General features: G+C 34.7%; 1 protein-coding gene across 1 annotated transcript in view; it reads left to right on the top strand.

Annotated features, from left to right (window-relative positions):
• The window catches only part of CCDC172 (coiled-coil domain containing 172), a 52,693-nt gene extending 33,631 nt beyond the window's left edge, over positions 1 to 19,062 (top strand). The window contains exons 5-9 of the mRNA XM_072638966.1: positions 227 to 392; positions 6,041 to 6,142; positions 6,819 to 6,921; positions 14,905 to 14,992; positions 18,624 to 19,062. Coding sequence (XP_072495067.1) covers positions 227 to 392; positions 6,041 to 6,142; positions 6,819 to 6,921; positions 14,905 to 14,992; positions 18,624 to 18,659 — 495 coding nt within the window. The 3' untranslated portion in view covers positions 18,660 to 19,062. The remainder of the gene's footprint in view (positions 1 to 226; positions 393 to 6,040; positions 6,143 to 6,818; positions 6,922 to 14,904; positions 14,993 to 18,623) is intronic.
• Positions 19,063 to 19,294: the final 232 nt, after the last annotated feature.

Genomic DNA, 19,294 nt, shown 5'->3' on the forward strand with positions numbered 1-19,294 from the left:
TTAATTTTAAGTGTAAAAATGTTATTTAAAATGATCAATCAAGAGAATTTTAAGATCATTTATTAATAATGCAATTAAAGACATTTAGATGCAAAACTTTTTAAAAATTACTTAAGGCAGAGAAAAGTTATTTTAAAATTTTTATTTTAATTTGTAATGTACTTTAAATTCTTAAAGAAAGAAAAATGATTAGCTTCCATTTATGAGGTTTTTTCCTACATTTCAGGAGACTATGGAGAAAAAAATAAAAGAAGAGGAAGAAAGATTTACCAAGGAGATTACAGACTTCAATAATGAGTATGGATTAATAAATAAAAGACAACTTTTGATTGAAGAAAAAGTCAAGATTGAAATATCTGATTTAGAGAACCAGGAAAATATTTTGAAAAGTGGTAGGTATACTATGTTTTCTGGATGTCATCAGGAAGTTGGGTATTTCTGATCAGCGAAATGTTTAGAGATTTCAAGTTTAACCGTTTCATACTGCAACTTGTAATTTGTTTTTAATATCAGTCTTTCATAAAAGTATTATATACTCCTCTACTTTAATAAACTGACTGTATCAGGCATGATTTGGAGTAGAAGCATTATGAGAAACACTTGAATGTCAAGAGACTCTGACTTTGGAGGATTTTTTTTTAACTTATCTTAAAGACTCAGGATCATATTATGAACATCATCTCATACTCAGTTAGAATACATAGGCCTGATTAGATTCTGACCTTGGACCACACTCTGAAACTTAATTTCTCTGAGAAAAAAAAAATCTTTCATATGAACTTGCTTTGGAGGTATTTACTTCTTTCTCATAAAGAATGTACAGCTGCATGACCTCCAAGACATTTTAATATGGTTTTTTTTTGGCAAAATTAGTTATCGAATCAAAGACCAAGACATCCCTTTCTCAGGTGAATTGCCGTCAAATTTTCTTTACTCTTATTAGAGAAGATGGTTAGGTGGTACAGCAGATAGTGTGTTGAAACTACAGTCAGGAAGCCCTCAGTTCAAATGTGGCCTCAGATATTTATTAACTGTGTGACCCTGGACAGGTCATTTAACCTCCATCTGTCTCAGTTTCTTTATAAAATGAAGATAAAAAATAGCTTCTACCTTCTGGACTTGTAAAGTGCTTTGCAAACCTGAAAGCACTATATAAATGCCAGCTATTTCTAGTACTATTACTACTACTACTACTACTACTACTACTACTACTACTACTACTACTACTACAACTACAACTACTACTACTACTACCACTACCACTACTCATGCTACTACTATAACTATTGCTACAACTACTACTACTGCTACTATTACTACCACCACCAACACCATTACCAATAATAATTACTGCTACTACTACTACTACTGTTGTTGTTATTATTATTATTGATCTTTTGACTTGTTGGCTTTATTCAGACCATCTGAAACAGCTGAATTTGGTGCTGGAGGACCTGGGTTTTGAATCCCAGATACATTGCTTCCTCTGTGTAAAATTGGGCAAGAAACAACCTCTCTGGTCTTCTGTTTTCTCATTCAAGGATGAGGAAATGTAATGGTAATTTAAATGGGAAGATCTTTCCCACTCATTAATAGGTCCATGTGACCTGCCCAGATTACATGGAAGTCTGAGTCACATGGAGCCTGGGGTGGGGGAAGCTTGCCAGAAGGGTGGAACAAGAAGAGGTGGAGCTAGAGCAGACTTGAGGGGAAATTGGCAAGAGAGCAGTCATCGCTGAAGGACACAGGCAAGCCTGCAGCTGGCTGTGAGTATGAGAAGGGCATTTTGTTTAAGGGAGGCCTGCTTGTGATTGGTTTAAGGGAGCTGGTGTGTGGGAAGCCTAGCAGGGAGATAGCTTGGGGCTAGTGTTGTCCTCTGCATTGTTATTGTGTATAGATTTTTGTTACTATGATGGATTTGGTTTTCTGGTGTCTGAATGAATGTTTTGGTTCTGTCTGTTGTATTTTGTGATTCAGAATTGCATTGGGATATTCATGGCTGCTGTAGGTGCTATGAATATCACACATTGTCACTGCAGAAAATTGGAGTAGATGTCTTCTGATATCCTTTACAGCCCTAGATCTATACTCTTCCGATCCTATGATCACATGACCTCTTAAAGTACATTCCAGATTTAAGTCTGGGATTTTGTAATCCTATTTGCTATTATTTCTGTGCCAAAAATAATTCAGAGACTTTTAGTCACCTAATACTGAAAATATTTTCCCTTTTTTCTCCTCTTTGATTAACTGGGTAAAAATAAATATATTCGTAGTGATAGGGAAAAGGGGGGCTGGTAAATGAGAAAGACTGAAGAGAAAGGGTCTATATAAAGAAAGATGAGATCCATTTGTACCTTTCTTGAGAAACTAGTGATCCAGTTGGCAGTACAGTTTAGTTTATAGCATCGTGAGAAATAGCTGAAAGTTGATGAATGCCTCTTCCGCAGGTTCCCACTTCCACTCCCCCAAACCCTAGGATCTGATGGGGAAGGATCCTCCCATTACAGTAGTCCTTATGCTGAGGTCTTGGAATCCTTCTGGGGATTTACACACAGATATCCTAAAATTCTTAGTGTAATTTAAAGTTATAGTAGTTTAAAACTACAGCAAGACTTTGGGGACACATTGCACATCTTTAGGACTTATGGTAATTATTCAGAAAGTTATGTTTTATCTTTCTCCAATTTTTTTTGTCCTAAAATTATTAATATTCCAGTCAAGATGGTAGAATGAGAGGATTTAAGGGAACTTGACTTTAAAAACAATAAATGGAAACACTAGAGAGAACAAAATAAGCTGGAGAATCACTCAGGAAAAAAAATTTAAATCAATTAAAAGTAAAAATGAGCAAAATGAAAAAAAGAGGTTGATATAATTTAAAAAATACTTTAGAGAAACTGAATCAGCTAAATTACCAGAAGCAATGCAAGTGGAAAGAAAAACCATGCAAGATCTCCTGAGAGACATCCTCATATGGATAATGAAATTAAACAAGAATTAACATTGGAAGGAAAGTTACAAGAACAAATAAAAGAAAATCTTTTAAAGATGGCAAGAAATCTTGGGAAGAACTCATGCAAGAGTTAAAAGATGCTGGAAATAATTAGAAAGAAATGATAAAGAAAATAGTCAATAGGAAAAAAAATCTAGAAAAATAAAAATATCCATAGATATAACCACAAATACATAACCTCTAGGATCTATTCTAATTCTAAACTTTTTGGTACTTTTACTCCCAAATTTGAGGGTTCAGTATGATCTCAGTAAAGTACTACATATGTATTTAATTAATTAGCTATTTAACAGAAATTGAATCACACACATTGCAGAACAGCTGTAAACAAATATAAAATAACAAAACCATAGTACTATCCAAACACTGAAAAGCTATGCAGATTGAAATGTCAAATTTAGAGGATAGATCATGATGTAACAGTCAGAGTTTCTGATATACTAGAAAAAAAAGTTTGGAGAGGAATTTTAAACCGTATCTTTTAGGAAATCATCAAAGAAAAATTCCCAGTACTGGAAAAAAAATAAGCAGCAAAAATATAACTAGAAAGAATTTGTACAATTTCAACAAGAAAGAACCCAGGTTTCAATATACCTAGACAAATTGTAGACTCCGACACCACAATCAGAAGGAAAAACTACCTCAAACTACCAAAAGAAATTCGGAAATCCAGATCTGAGTGAACAATTTTCAAGGACAGAGGGCAACTGGAGAAACTGAAATACAAAAATAAAACATTGAGAAATATGGACACTTTAATCTAAAGAAGGATATAATTTCATCAATGTGGGTACTCCCTCCACCGGTAAAGATCATAACCTCTAATGGGAAAAAACATGGTGCTATGGAAAGAGTGATGGATTAGGGGTCACATCTTAGTTCTACTACTTAATATCTCTGAAATCTTGAAGGCTGTTAGATGGCGCCATAGTGCACAGAGATCTGTATTTTGAACTCAAATGTGACCTCAGATACTTTTGGCTGTGTGACTCTGGGCAAGTCACTTAACCATAATTTGTCTCAGTTTCCCCGTCTGTAAAATGGAGATAATGACAGCACATAACTCCCATGATTGTTGTGAGAATCAGACAAGATTATATTTGTAAAGCACTTAGCTCGATGCTTGTCACATAGTTCTTGCTAAATAATGGTTATTCCCTCTTGGTCAAGTTTCTTAACCCCTTAAGCTACTCAACTGTAATGTGAGAAAGTTGGAATCAATGACTTTCTCCTATTATATGCTACTAAGTAAGTACTCTTTGCTATTTTTATGTTATTATTTGTATGTCTGTTTATTACTAGATTCTAAGTTCATGGAGGGAAAGACCTCTTGTATATCTTTTGATCTCTCACAATATTTCCTAAGGAATAGCTATAATTTTGCACTTTCTCTCTCTCATTTTCATTCTCATACTTTCCATTTCAGAGATAGAATTGTTCCTTTCCATCCTTGATAGCTAGGAATAAAAAAATGAAATATATTCTGTGTTCTGGAAATGTTTAACAATTTAAGTCCAAATGCCTTTCTATCCATGTCATGTTTAATTTCTATGGATCATTTGTGTAAACATATTCTACATCAGTTAACCCTGTCTCATTTATTCTGCTACTTTTTTTTCTTTTGAAGTTTATAAGGTTATTCTGGCCCTAAACTTTCTGTGATTGTTAACTGAAAACGTATCGCTTCTGGATCGTTGTTGTATTGTAGTTTCAGTCGTGTCTGACTCCTAATGACCCCATTTAGGATTTTCTTGGCGAAGATACTGGAGTGGTTTGCCATTTCCTTTTCCCGTTCACTTTACAGATGAGAAACCCAGGCAGACAGGGTTAAGTGACTTGCTTGGGGTCACACAGCTAAGTAAGTGCCTTAGGCCAGATTTGAACTCAATGAGTCTTCTTGGCTCTATCCATAGTGACACTTAGCTGCCCCTCTCCTTTGGATATTAACATGTAATTATACTTACATTTAATGGACAAGTTATCTCCCTGAGTGGATAAGAGCAGGAGTATACCAAATCCAGAAATCTTTTAAAATTTGTCATGTGATTGATTTTTAAAGCAGATTTCTTTTAATTATATTTCCCATGATTGTCATTTAAAATATTTTAAATTTAGTACATATGAATTAATTGGAAAACTAACATGGTATGATAAAATTTCGAGTGGAATTTGGATGACTAGCATGCATCCACACTACAATGGATCAGAATGGTTTATTGATGCTCACAACCAAGGGGCAATGATTTAGTTAGGGATGGAGTTGTGAGAAGCCTCCCTTGTCCCTTGTAGCCATGGAGCAGCATGTGGGGGCTTGAAGGGTAGTGAGGTATGTGCTTAGATCAAAGGCCCACAGCACCTGAGGGCTCACATTTACTTGGATGTTTAGACAAAGGACTTAACTTGTTAGCTTGTGGAGTGATAAGATAAGGGAAAATGGACCAACAGCAAAAGAGGTCTCTAACTGTCAACCAGGATGGCCTATTCCAACTCTTCAACAGTGGGTATAGAGCACAGAAAATCTCAAGATGGAGGGAATTCAGATTATAAGTGGTCCACAACAGCAAGCTTGTGAAAGAGTTTCAGCATCCAGTTCTAACTAGAACTAGGTGGAATTAATACCTATTACATAACAATGGCCAGACCTGGGGAAATGGAGGCAGAAATTCCTCCGGTTAGTCACCATTAGCAAATCGCTTTCTTTCAATTTGTTTCATATCTCTAAAATGGGATAATAATAACTCAAAAACCTATTTTGGAGGGTTGTTGAGAAAATCAAATGAGATCATATATGTAGAGCATTTTGCAGATCTTAAAATGGTTATAAAAATGTGAACTCCCACTTTAGCAATTGTGATGCACACGCCAGCATGTACATGTGGCTGACTGATTGAAGTGGCCTAGGAGCCTATTGGACAGCTGGGTAAAACCAGCTTAAGCCTAAAAATTTACTACACTGATAATCTAATATTGACTGTAACAGAGAACTGTAATGATAATTGCTATATTAAATAAATGTTTTCTCAGAAATAAAGTCAATGGAACATAAGAGTGTCCAGCTAAATGAACTTCAGCTACAAAGGAATGAATTGATGCAAGAATTATTTATTCTTCAGAAAAAACTTAAAGGTATTGCCTCAATATTTAATAATTTTAGGTCTAATAAACTCTAATGGGAATGGTTATATGTCTATATGGTTATAAAGGAAAGATAAAAGTATATATAAACCAATTTTATTATAGTGCCTTTCCATTAGAGATTTTTTTTTTTGAAAAGTCACATTGAAAGAGAATCTTTAGACTCTTTGAAGAACAATGAAGACGCTATATTAACCACCTGGGATATAGTGGGGTTTTTTTGTGATACCCAGAGACGGTTTGTTTTATAATCTGGTGTTTGATGTTATTATTATTGGTTTTCAGAGGTGTGTGTGTGTGTGTGTGTGTGTGCGTGCACGCATGCACGTGTGCATGTGTGTACTTGGTTTGTGTGGGTTTCCTGTGGTGGAAAGGAAAAAGAATTCAATTATTTTTGCATTAAATCTTGTTAATAGCTTGAAGTAGAGCTTTTAAAAAACTCAACTGTATGATTTTGTAAATTCAAATAAAAAAGTACTAGAGTATTCTAAGGGTAGGAGAATATAGGTGACATTGAACAGAATCATAGAATCTTAGACTTGTAAGGGTATTTCAATCCATTCATCTCCTAGTCCAGGAAACAGACCCAGAGAAGCAACTTCCAAGGTCACATAGCTGATAGTCACAAGGAGAAGCCAATCATGACCATGTCATTTTTATCTTTTAGTTATTGAAAAGAATGTAAATGAAGCCATATGTACCACTGCATTTTTAGAGGAAGAAAAAATAAGAATCACCGAAAAACCTCAGAATGATCCTGAATGTATAAGGTAAGGCCTATTATAATTGTATATTCTGCATTGCCATGGAGATGTGGCACCATGGCAATCCCCATTCCAGGAGCCCATCAGCTGAACCATTCCTGATCCATCTTTGAAACTGGGACTTCTAAGAGATTCTTACTGAAGATTTCTAGGGAAAGATGCTGGAAAGAAAGGAATAAAGAGTTGGAGTTGAGATTTTATCCTGCCTCAGTGGGACCATGTGGATATTCTAGGGTCTAGCACTGGATTACATTTCTGTTCTCCTGTTTTTCCCTTGCAGGAGACCCAGCAAGGTATGTGGCCTGTTTTCAAAAGGCACCTCCGAAGTATATGTTCGTGATTCCCCAGTGAGAAGCTATTATCTTTTCCATTCCTCTTTACCAGAAGCTGAAATTGGAGACATTTCTTGCTTTCTCGACAAACTCATATTATTTCCCCAAACCTACATCAGAGCTCTATTCACATTAAACATGAAAACAAGGCTCCAGTTTTTCTTTGTAGAAAGAGGAAGGAACTGAGAACAAGGGAACATTTAGGGTTAGGGTTTATCACGGCCTTAACAGCAGCAGACTCAACTTTTACTGCTTGAGACCCCTTCCCTTCTTGGGGAGGCAAGAACTCAGAGGAGGCACTTAGTTTATGGGAGTTGTCTGTCTTTGAGGTGCTAGATGTCTTATCTCGCTCATCATCCTCTCTAGCACAGTAATGCCCTTGTCTCAATCTTTCTGTGTGTGGGAGAAGCAGGGGAGCATAAACTCAGTGCTTGACCCCACATGTCCACATGACCTCAAGATGAAGGATGAACCTTAAACTACAACACTCAACTCTTTTCTTTCCAGTATCTTCCTCCCAGAGATAGTCATAAAAATATTCCCAGGAGTCCTAGTTCCAAAATGTCACTAACTGGTGGATTCTCGGTATAGCATCTTTTGAATCTTCTCCTTTTCAGTTTACAAATGGAATGTTACCATCATCTTAAAATAAAATATTTACTTTGTCCACCATATTTCAGCAAAATTCTAAGTTTAAATTCCAGATAGAAAAGTGTCAAGCAGGATAATATTCTAATATTTAACTAATTGAAAAATATTACATGTAAATTTAACGGTTTATTTTGTTGTTGAGAGACTGTGTGGAATATTAGAGAGACAGCTAGTCTTCCAGATGGAAAGACCTGATTTTCATTTCTTCTTTGAACATTCTTTATTTGTGACACTAGGCAAGTCACTCAAACTCATTTTGTTTCTACTAAAAGTTGTAAAAGGTAAATTGTATCGGTGGGAGGAATTTCCAAACTTGGAGTTCCTTACTCCAGTGAAAGCATAGTTCTTCACCTGCTCAAACATATGTTATTAATATTTAAAAACATTTTTTCTCTAGGTAATGTTTTCCTCTTTAAAATCATTGTGTATTCAATGCTATTCACTTGAGAAGCACTTTAGAGTAGTAAGAAGAGGTTTGACTAAGAATAAGGACTGAGTTCTGCCAGATCTGGCCATCAATTTCCTTATCTAAAAATTAGGGTGTCAGGTCAGACTAGATGACCTCTAAGTTCTTACTTAAGATAACGATGAAAGGTGATAAAATTTGCCTCATTCTATCTTCTGCTACTTTTAACTTTTGGTTTAAAAAAATTCCCCAGACAGCTAAAATTTCTTATCCATTCTTGCATTTCAGGAGAAAATCAGAAAAAAATTAAACAAATCCACCACTTTATTAAAAATTGATCTTTTTTGCTATGTGCATGAAGAATTAAAAAGTGTTTCTGCTGTTAAGAACTTTTATGCACTTCTTGCCCAATCCTATTACATAAGAATAGCATGTGTTTGAAATTTCTTATGGTCATATGCTCTAGGAAAAAACCCGAATGTATTAATTTGACTTGCATTATTTAATAATTCAGTTTTTATTTGCTGGATTAATTTAAAAAAACCCAGCTTTGCTTCTTGGGTTTCATATTATGAGAAAAAGAAACCTCATTACTAAAACCATGAAGAAGCAAATGAAGCCCTCTTTCACATAAATCATACAGGAAATATGTCCACCAGAGCTGAACAAATGCTTCGTATTAACAGTGTATTGCCTTAGGCCATCATTCTGGTGGTTTTGAGAAAATATTTGCAATTTAATTTTATGTTAAGTTTTATAAGCAGAAAATATCAATCTCTTGAGTGATCTGTGTGATGCAAAATGAGTTTCTGTAATGACAATCTGCTCATTGATTGTTTTAGACTTTTTTTATGACAGTGCCCACTAGCATCGTTACAGTCAGTATTGTAAGGATTTCCATTATGAACCCCAGTTTCAGAGGTTTATAACTCAGTCATAAAAATATGCTCTAGGCGAAAATTAAACATACATAGTCTGTTAGGGAGCACTTGTTTTCTAACAAATGGTAGCATAGGAAATTTGGATGGAAAGAATCATTGGTCCATGCACTCTGCTCCATTCTGCAAATGGAGTGCTCTGGTACTTATCTATTCCCACTTTGCATTCTTCCCTATGTATAACTTTACTTAGTTCCCCTGACAGTTTCAGAAAAGATACCCCAAGTGTGAAGAGCCAAGTTACTATTGTGTATCAAGATTTAGGGGAAAGCCATCAATCTTATGGCTAGTGCAGTAGTAACTAGAGACTGATGATGACAAACTAGCATATGTGACAGTATTTAATAAACTGAAACACGAGGGCCCAAATAAATTTAACTTAAACATTTTAGAAGAAATGTCTTCTTATGATATGTTAAAATATCTTAGTGTATTATATATGCATTTTGTTGTATTCTTAATTCAAATTTTGGCAGTGAGGATTTTAAAAATAAATTGTAATACATTATTTTTATCATTACTGATCCTCTTATTAAAACTTGGGCAAAAAAGAACTTAAATCTTCATTGTCAAAGAACATTTGCAATCTTATTTCTTCTTTTGGGCTGATTATCTTTGTGTGTAATCATCAGAGTACACTGATTTATAATTTGTTCCATCACTGAAATTCTCTTATAATTAGTAGCTTTTCCTTGTTTTTCATCACTATTCAGGTTAATTATTGAAACTTTGTGCCATCTGTGCATTTACATAGCCAGTAATTTATATTGGATTCCTTGTAGAGAGAAAATTGGCTAGAGAGTCAGGAATACCTGAATTCAAATCAGACCTGTGACTCTAATTTGACTGTGGGACCCTGGGCAAATCATTTAACTTTCTCAATGCCCCAGGCAACTCTGTAAGACTTTTAGTTGCAAGGAAGGTACTGGGCTGAGAAGTTCTTGATGAAATCACAAGTCTGAAGAGGAGGGAGGAAGACTTGATGGTCTCTCTGAATGTTTTCTTTTGTTCTGTATTTGGAAATGTTAAGATAGTATTTTGAAACTTTTCTTTTTCCAAAGATTCCCATATTAAACCTTATGGAATAATGGACTTACCAGGTGGATAGTAGTTGTTTATCACTTGAGTGGGTCAATTTATTCCATACTCTAGAAATCAGGTCAGTTAAATATAAGTATTGTTATTGTTCAGTTGTTTTCAGTTGTATCCATCTCTTTGTGACCCCATTTGGGTTTTTCTTGGCAAAGTTCATTTTACAGATGAGGAAACTGAGGCACACAGGATCAATTGACTTGCCCAGAATTAATTGACATTAAGTGTCTGAGGCCAGAATTAAGCTTTGGAAGATGAATCTTCCAGGTTTTAGTCCTGGGGAGCTATACACTACACTACCTAGTGGCCCTACATATAATGATGGGATCTCCAAAACGTTGCCTAACCCAGGTTCTCATAGATAAGTGAGTTTCTTCTTCTCCCAAGGATTTGGGAACTTCCCATTCCTGATGCTAAGCCAGGATTGAGCCATTTTTTCTATGGGAGCTAAGTATCTGCATTTTGACTATCTCAGACCACAAAATAGTGAATACATATACTCATTGAATAGTCAGCATTTTATAGACTTTAAATCTCCATGACAGTAGGAGATTTTTAAATAAGAGCGTGAAAGTAAATGATATGTCTGGTTGAGTTTTCATGAAAAATACAATTTTTAAAAAAATTCTGAACTCTTTGACAAACTTTATTCTATTTATCTTTTCCTGGGGTGGTCCTTTTATTCTAAGTGTTCTGCGTTATAGTCTTTTGGGGAAAAATCATTTATTTGTGGCAAAAAAAGAAACTAATGGATACTCAGTATGGGAGACAACTTTAACTATTTCCATTCTTTCCCCCAAGTTCTGAAGATAATTTCAGATTTTGAGCCACTTAACAATAAATTAGTTAACAACCTGTGATGGATAGTGAAGATACAGAGATGGAAAACAACACAGTCCCTGCCCTTGGGCAGCATTCAGTAATAATTCACATGTATTCACTTTAAAACTTAGAGACTATTTTTCTCATAACAAGCCTGTGAGGTAGATAATATAAACAATATTGTCTCCATTATAAAGCTGAGAAAAGGGAGGTTTAGAGGAGCAAAGGGACTTATTTGCCTATTAATGAGATGGGAATGGGGGAGACTAGAATATGTGAGAGAAAGAAGAAGAAAGGGAGAGAAGGGAGAAAAAAGAGGGGAAATAGGGAGAAAGAAGATAAATAGAGGAGAGAGATCAGAGGGAGGGGGAAAAGAGATGAAGGAAAACATGAGAGAGAAAGAGGGAGAGGAGGAGAGAGAGAGAGAGAGAGAGAGAGAGAGAGAGAGAGAGAGAGAGAGAGAGAGAGAGAGAGAGAAGGAAGAGGAGGGAAAGGAAGAGGGAGAGAATAAATAAGATACCCTAATAAAGGCAAATGAAAGATTTTGCAAAATTTTGCAATTTAAAAGGAAAATTGTTTTGTACCCTTGAAAAGAGTGGGTTTTGATCAATACCATGTTTTCAGTGAGCAAGGTACTTAATTTGCTGGTATTTTCCAGTGGAATAGACATAAAGACAGGCCCTATAATTTCACTTGTGCAAACTACTTCAAGATGAGGGGACTTCACCAGTGTAGGCTGACACCTTCTCTACTTCACAGTGATAGACAATGTATTTATACAATATGGTAAATTATTGCTTTCATATTTTTTGTGAAAAATATATCTAAAATAGTCATAGAAGTAACTTGGATAATCATTAGATTTATACAAAAGAATATAATATATGATTTGATATAATTTGTGTTATATAATATCAAAATACTTTCAAACTCTCCAGGACCTCTTGTAGGTATTTACTTACTTTCAGATATGTATTTTAACATGGACCTTTCTCATTATCCAACTGGGGATTGTTAAAGCAAATTACTTTTAAGAAATTCTGTCTATACTTTGCATCTTGACATTAAAGGAAATAGAATAAAAGGTACATATATCTAACAAGAAAGTACTTCGGTTTTCTACAAAACAGTTTTTTTCCAAAAATTTTTGATCATATGATTTTATCCAAATGAGATAGTTCTTCCTGTTTTGACAAATGTAAAATGTAAAGTTCCTTCTCCAACTCCAGGTTCATTCTTTGCTGCAGAATTTTGTGGAATGTTTCTGTTGACTCTGCATCCCTTCTGGTAAAAGTTCATCATTTATTCACTAACAGAGGCGTCTTTACAGCATTGATTGTGTAGCCTCTGAGCGAACAGACATCCCCTGTTTTGGGAGTGTAATATTCTTGGCACATACTGTAATTACTGAGCTTCTAAATAGGTACGAAAGGAAAATCTGATAGGAGAATCAATTGATTACTGCAAAAGTTATGCTTGTAATGAATGTTAGTGATTTTGCCAGCCTGTCTTCCAAACTCTGAAATAATGTTGCCCAACTTTTAGAAAACTGTGAAAACTACATTTGGTATTTCAAAGAATATTTTTAAAATGTTTGTGCACTTTGGGTAGGATAAAACTTTTCATTTTAAGAATAGTCATTTTGCTCAACATTATTTTGAGAAAAGGTATCTTTTCAGTGAAGCTTTTTTATGACATGAAAAGGTCACTGATCCTATTTTGAATGGTCATTAGGGAAAAACAAAACAAAACAAAATAAACCATGGAATTACTAGATTAATTTCGAACGTAAGCCAAGTATATAACAAGGCATTGACCGTTATTTGATGATTTAGAAGGTTAGACTAGATTTCTTCTCTATTAGATTGTAAACTTTTTGCAAAAATGAGAGGTTTTTAAAAAAATATTTTTTATTTTAAATCTTTATACTCAGTGTCCATCATGGAGCCTTACACACAGTAGGTAACTGCATTTAGGTTTTGTGAAATGAGAGGAGGAGGTGACTACTGCAGGCAATCAGTCCACGCACTGAAGCATGAGGTTTGCTTAACATTATACTGCTTTCTCTTGCTGCAAATGTTATTAATATTTATAACATTAACATTGCTTCCTCTTTTAAATCTAACAACAGGCCTTTCAACATGAGAATGAATTCTGTGTCTTGATTGTATGCTGTATAAAAAATATTTCCTTTAATTTGCTTTAAATATCCTCCTCCTTAATTTTGGTGCCCTCTTGTTTTGTTATTATTAGCCAACTTTTAGAAAGGAGTTGGGAGTGTGGGGGAAGGTTGATCAGCATTGCTTTTATGAGGGACAAGAAAGACCTTACAGAAAAATGTATCTGTGGTGAATGGTACAGTAAGTGGGGGATTGATTCCATTTTACTTAAAAATAAATAAAAATGAAACACAATGAAAGTCTCTAAGTATGGCAGCATGACATTGACGCTTACTTTATACAGCCTAAACTAATTCTTATTCTTAGGATCTTTTTTAAAGAGTTTTTTTTTTTAAACCACACAAAATACTCATAAATAAATAATTAGACCTAATTTGGGATAATTCTCTTACTGAAACCTTAAAATTAGAGATATTTGCATTTTTATTTAGTAGAAAAATATTATAACTTCCATTGTGACAAAATTGTAAAAAAATGCATTTACTTTGTGTTTCCTTCTGAATCTGCCAGCATACTTGTAAAGCTCGGTTGCCTTTGATTTCGTTTTCCCATTCATTCATTAAAATATATCCCACAGTCCTGATTGCAGCTTTCTGCTACACAAAATTAATAACTTCTTATATCTTTTTCTTATGAGCTCTACTTCAGAATTTCTATTTATTTTTCAAGAGTACTTCAGGTTCAGAGCACAATACATTTCAGATACGCGAGGGTAATTTTCTCCCTTACCTGTTGTAAATGTGATGTTTTTTGTCACTATTTTTCAGGGCTAAAATTACACACAACACATACTTTTTAATAGAGAAAATAAGAAAATAATATTGGAATCAGAGAGGAAGATAGACTTAATCAGGGCAAAGAGATGTGATTAAGATGAATTGGTCTCATTGAAATTAAAGTGTTATTTGACAAGTATATCTCCAGATGTGTAGGAGTGTCTTCAGAAATTTTAAGTTGAGTTAGAGAAGTTGAATACTGATAGGAACCTTTCCTTAAAAAAATTTTTTTTAGGCAGTGGCGAGTTTGCCATATAACATTCTTATGAAGGAAGACACCAAGGCCAAAAGAAATTAAAAGTTTTCTAACATCATACAAATGTCAGCTTGCCTTATCATTATGACAGTAACAGAGTTCATCTCTTTTAGCCTTGGTATACTTAGCCTTAAAATGGGAATATGTACACCTTCACAGGGTTATTGTAAGGGAAGGGCTTTGTGAACCTGAAAGCACTATGCATAAACCCTAGTTATTAGTAGTAACAGAATCCAGGTGTCTTGACTCAGTTCAGTACTGAGTTTTAGTAATACTTTTCTCCTTTATGACTCTAGGATTATTAAGCATCTATTATTTATTCCCTTTTTGGTTTCTTAAGAGAGAGATATTATATTCAAGTATCAAATGTTTCTCCCAGACCTTTGAACACTTAATATTCTTTCCAGATCATCCAGTCTTGACGTCACAATTGTGATTATAGGAACTACAAGTCTATCTATCTCAGTTTAAGAAATAGTTATATAACAAAAAATGTCGTGTGCCATACTGATGTTTTATTTTTTCTTTTATAACAGACTTAAAAAAGAATTGGAACTTTATAAGGAAGAAGACATGGAAAGCGTTTATGAAGCTCTCCGATCAGAAATAGAATTTTTGGAAATGGTAAACCATTTTACTAGTGATTTCAGTTGTGTTTAGTGTTATTTGATCTAATCGTATGACTGCACACACACACACATACACACACATGCACGCATACACACCGCCTCTCACATACATCTCACGTCTTTTTCAAGCTAAAATAACTTTAGGGTAATCTGGTTTATTATCATGCCACAAAAGAAATTATAGACAGGAGTTAATTATTTGAGTGTCTACATAGGGTTTTCTTTAAATTTAAGGAGCATTTTTAAAATATGTATGTTAATCTAACTTTTTTTCTTATGAGCTCTGCACATCATATTGTACATGCTACTTTCCATATGCCACTGTGATATTTTAAAATATGGTATTTCTTAGAATTTCTCCTTAATTTTAAACTTTGGGCAGTCTGAAACATGAATCCTGAAAGCCACTGATCATATACTTTCATGTCATCCATGATCCCTCAGTCATCGTAATGGGGGAAGGAGAAATAGCCTAGTATAAAGACACGATTCCTTCCCTCAAAGAGCTTACATTCTAACTAGTTAGAAAAGATTAGAAGTAACTAATACTCAGAAAGTTAAAATACCAGCACAAGAGCTCAATAATAATAATACTAAAGTTGTCACAAGGTAATATGTGCTTAATTAGCAGGTGGATAGTATAAAATTAGGGAGCTGACTAGATGATCTTAGGTCCCTTCTAGCTCAAATGCCTGTGATGCTAAGTGTCATGTTTAAAAGGAGGGCTCATTTTGGCCTAGAGTAGGGTCTGTAGATTCACTTCCATTTAATAGACTTTCATTACACAGTTAATATGTACCTTGCCAGATTCTGAGAGTACAAAAATAAAAATAAAACCAAGTTCAATGTCAAGGTGTTTACATTCTCCTGTGGGGTGGAGAGCACAGTATAGGGAGGATGAAGAGACCAGCAATGGGCAGAAAAGGCAAAGGTTTCATGAGGCCGTGATTAAGTTAAGCCTTGAATAAGAATAAAGATTCTGTAAGGCAGAAATCAGGAAGGAGAGGATTGTAGACCCAGGGATGACTTGTGAGATATCATAGAGACAGGAGAAGGAATATTAAATTTGAGGGACAGCTAATAAATAATCCGGAAGGCAAGGGAAATTTTCATGGGAGAAATGAGAAACTAACAGAATTTAAATAGGTTTATAACTAGCATGGTGTCATGGAAAGAGCATTAGATCTTGGTTTCAAAAGACCTGGATTCAAATTCTGCCTTCCATCCTTAATAGGTTTGTGACTTTCTACAGTCTTTAAGCCTCAGATTCCTCTTTTAAAAATGTAGACCAATAATATTTGTGTTCTCTACTTCAGCACAGTACCTAGCTAGCACATAGTAGGTGATTTAAAAATGCTTGATGACTCACTGAGTATTATTACAATTGAATCTCACTATGCTGTCTTTAGAATCCATGCCTTGGGTTTCCTTGTAAATTGTATTGTCCTTTCTATATGTTAGTTGACAAATTTTGCTAGGGTATAAAGAAATGTCTCTGCTCTCTCCATATCATTATTTAATAGCAATACCCTGGAGACTTATGTTATAGTTGAAAGAATATAAAATTTAGAGCCAGGAGAGACTTGGGGTTGAATGGTGTCTCTGAAGATTTCTGAGTTGCATCACTTAACTTCTGCCTGCCTCAGTTTCCTCATCTGGAAAATGGGGATGATAATAATAGTACCTACCTGTCAGAGTTGTTGTGAGGGTCAAGTGAGGTAATAATTGTAAAAGCACTTAAACACAGTGCCTAGCACAGAGTAGCTATTATACAAATGATAATTATTATTATTTAAAAGAACATTGATACTTATAGTCCCTGCCTCATAGAGCTATTATGAGGATCAAATAATATAATGTTTATGAAGGGGTTTGTGGCCACAGTAGATAGAGCACTGGGCCTGGAATCAAGAGGATGTGAGTTCAAATTTGACCTCAGACACTTACTAGCTGTGTGTCCTTGGGCAAGTCGCTTACCCCTGTTAACCTCAGTTCCTCATCTGTATGTGTGTTCGTCCTTTGTTGCCAAAGAAGGCCATGCCATCAGAGAAATAATGACGTGGCTTGTACTTGACTTTGTTTTATGAGCTGAAGGAAATGGCAAACCATTCCAATATCTCTTCCAAGAAAACCCCAAATGGGGTCACAAAGAATCAAACACAACCGAAATGACTTAACAACTCTACCTTAAAATCTTTGTAAATGCCAGCTATGATTTTTTGCCATGAGATTTTTAAGTGGATAAAATCTCTTTTAAGCTAAACCAGATTATTGGGGCTACTACAGATTTTCTTTACAAGGTACATGAAATATATTCAAGGTCAAAAGGATAAAAAGTGTACTTTTTCTCTGTAAAATTTCAGACATTCAAGGGAGTATAGAATACACTCTAAAAAGCTGCATTGGTAAAGAAAATATTCTCTACTGGTCACTCCCGTCATACAGGATAGGAGAGGATTTAATTCTCAACTCTCCCCCCACTTATAAATTCTCAGAAGTTTTTCCTCTGATTAACTAATGATGTTTTTCAGAAGGTAAGAGCAATTGGAAAGGTCAGTATTCTACCAAATGTAGCCCACTGCAGCTAGATTGTTTCTCCCCAAATGGATTTACATTAGAGATGAAAATACGTCTTTTGAGGTCCTGTAAATAGACAAGTAAATTGGGATCTCGATATGTTAGATTTTTTTTTTACCTCACCAAAAGAACCTGAATTTTATCAGATGCAAATTTAACTGAAACATCTGGATCTGCTTCTACTAGGAAAAAAAATTATGGTCAGAGTAAATCTGTGAAATGTTTTGAGCTCTGTGGAATTTAGATGCTGTGTAAATCAAGGTACCATTACGAGAGAAGAGAGCACACTTTAAAAACTAGTTTTTTTAAACTTCAAGTTTCACCTCACAACATTTCTTTTTGACTGAAGATCTGTTATTAGAGGATTAATGTGCTGAAACCATTTAACTATCATAATGCTTAAAAGCTTTTTGTTTTTGATAGGCATAAATTATACTTTTATGATATCCGAACTTGAAACAGTGCACAATTTTTTTTTATTATATCAGAAAGTTGTAGATTCTATTTTTGAAAACTCTTTATCTTCAGGTTATGTGGGAACATATTTGGATTGCTTTTAACCTTTGACTTTTGCCAGATGTGAAATGAATGAAGTTTTTGCCATCCCAGAATTTTTATATATCACTTAACTCTGATTAATTTTAACAAATTTAATTTGACTCATTATATTTCCTTTGTAGGTATGTTTTTTCTAATTTTTTCTTTTAAAAACTATTTCAATAACCACAGAAGACACGGTTTGCATTTGTTCGTAAAAATCTACAAACAAAAAATTCAGAAATAGTTAGCTAATGTCCAGGCCTAGGGGTAGGGAACTGGTGACTTCAAGGCCACATGTGACCTTCTAGGTCCTTGGGTGTGGTCTTTTGACTGGGTCCAAGTTTTACACAACAAATTCCTTTATTAAGGGGATTTGTTCTGTGAAGTTTGGATCAATCAAAGGGCTGCATGTGAGGACCTAGAGGGCCACATGTGGCCTCAAGTTTGCAGGTTCCCCACCCCTGGATCAATTTGAAAATCTTCTAATTACTCTTATTTTTCTCCTTTAGACATTGTCACAGAAAAGTCTTCAAGCAAGACAATAGTTTGTGGAGGATTGATCAACACATCACTAAATTAAATATTTTTCATGCTGATATGGAAGATATCCATCATAGCAGATTCTTCTTGAAAAGCATTGAACCAGGTTCCTGGTGATACTAAGAATTGTTTTCTTGACAATTTAAAATAAGAAGCGTTTATTTATAGTTATTTATGACATTATTGGTTTGTGGTATCCTTAGACCCTTCCCCTCTAGCTGTTGATCTGTCATTTCTATTTTAGAGTATATATAAATCTCTGCTTTCCATTCCTTATTACAGTTGATCTTGGAGTTCATCAGAAATATACATAGGAAGAAGTGCTTTGGTTATTGACCCAGTTTTGCCATTGTTGTTTCCCACTTTCATTTCAATCTTCTTCTAATAAAGATATCTACTGAGAGAGTACCTCTGAGGATGCTGAACTTCAAAAGCCAATTTTCTTCCCCTTCCTATAACACTGAGTGAAGGCCTTATGCCTGTTGCAGTATTCCATCCATTTTTGACTGGCATATTTTTTCTTTCTAATCTTATTGGCTAGAAAGGGAAAAAATTTACTTGGGGGAGATGTGCAAACTCAAGAATTCATATATAGTGGTGACTGAAAACATTTTAAAAGGGAATAGTTTCCTCAGTGAAT

The sequence above is a fragment of the Notamacropus eugenii genome, chromosome 1 (assembly GCF_028372415.1).
Source record: "Notamacropus eugenii isolate mMacEug1 chromosome 1, mMacEug1.pri_v2, whole genome shotgun sequence".
In the NCBI taxonomy this organism is placed as follows: domain Eukaryota; kingdom Metazoa; phylum Chordata; class Mammalia; order Diprotodontia; family Macropodidae; genus Notamacropus; species Notamacropus eugenii.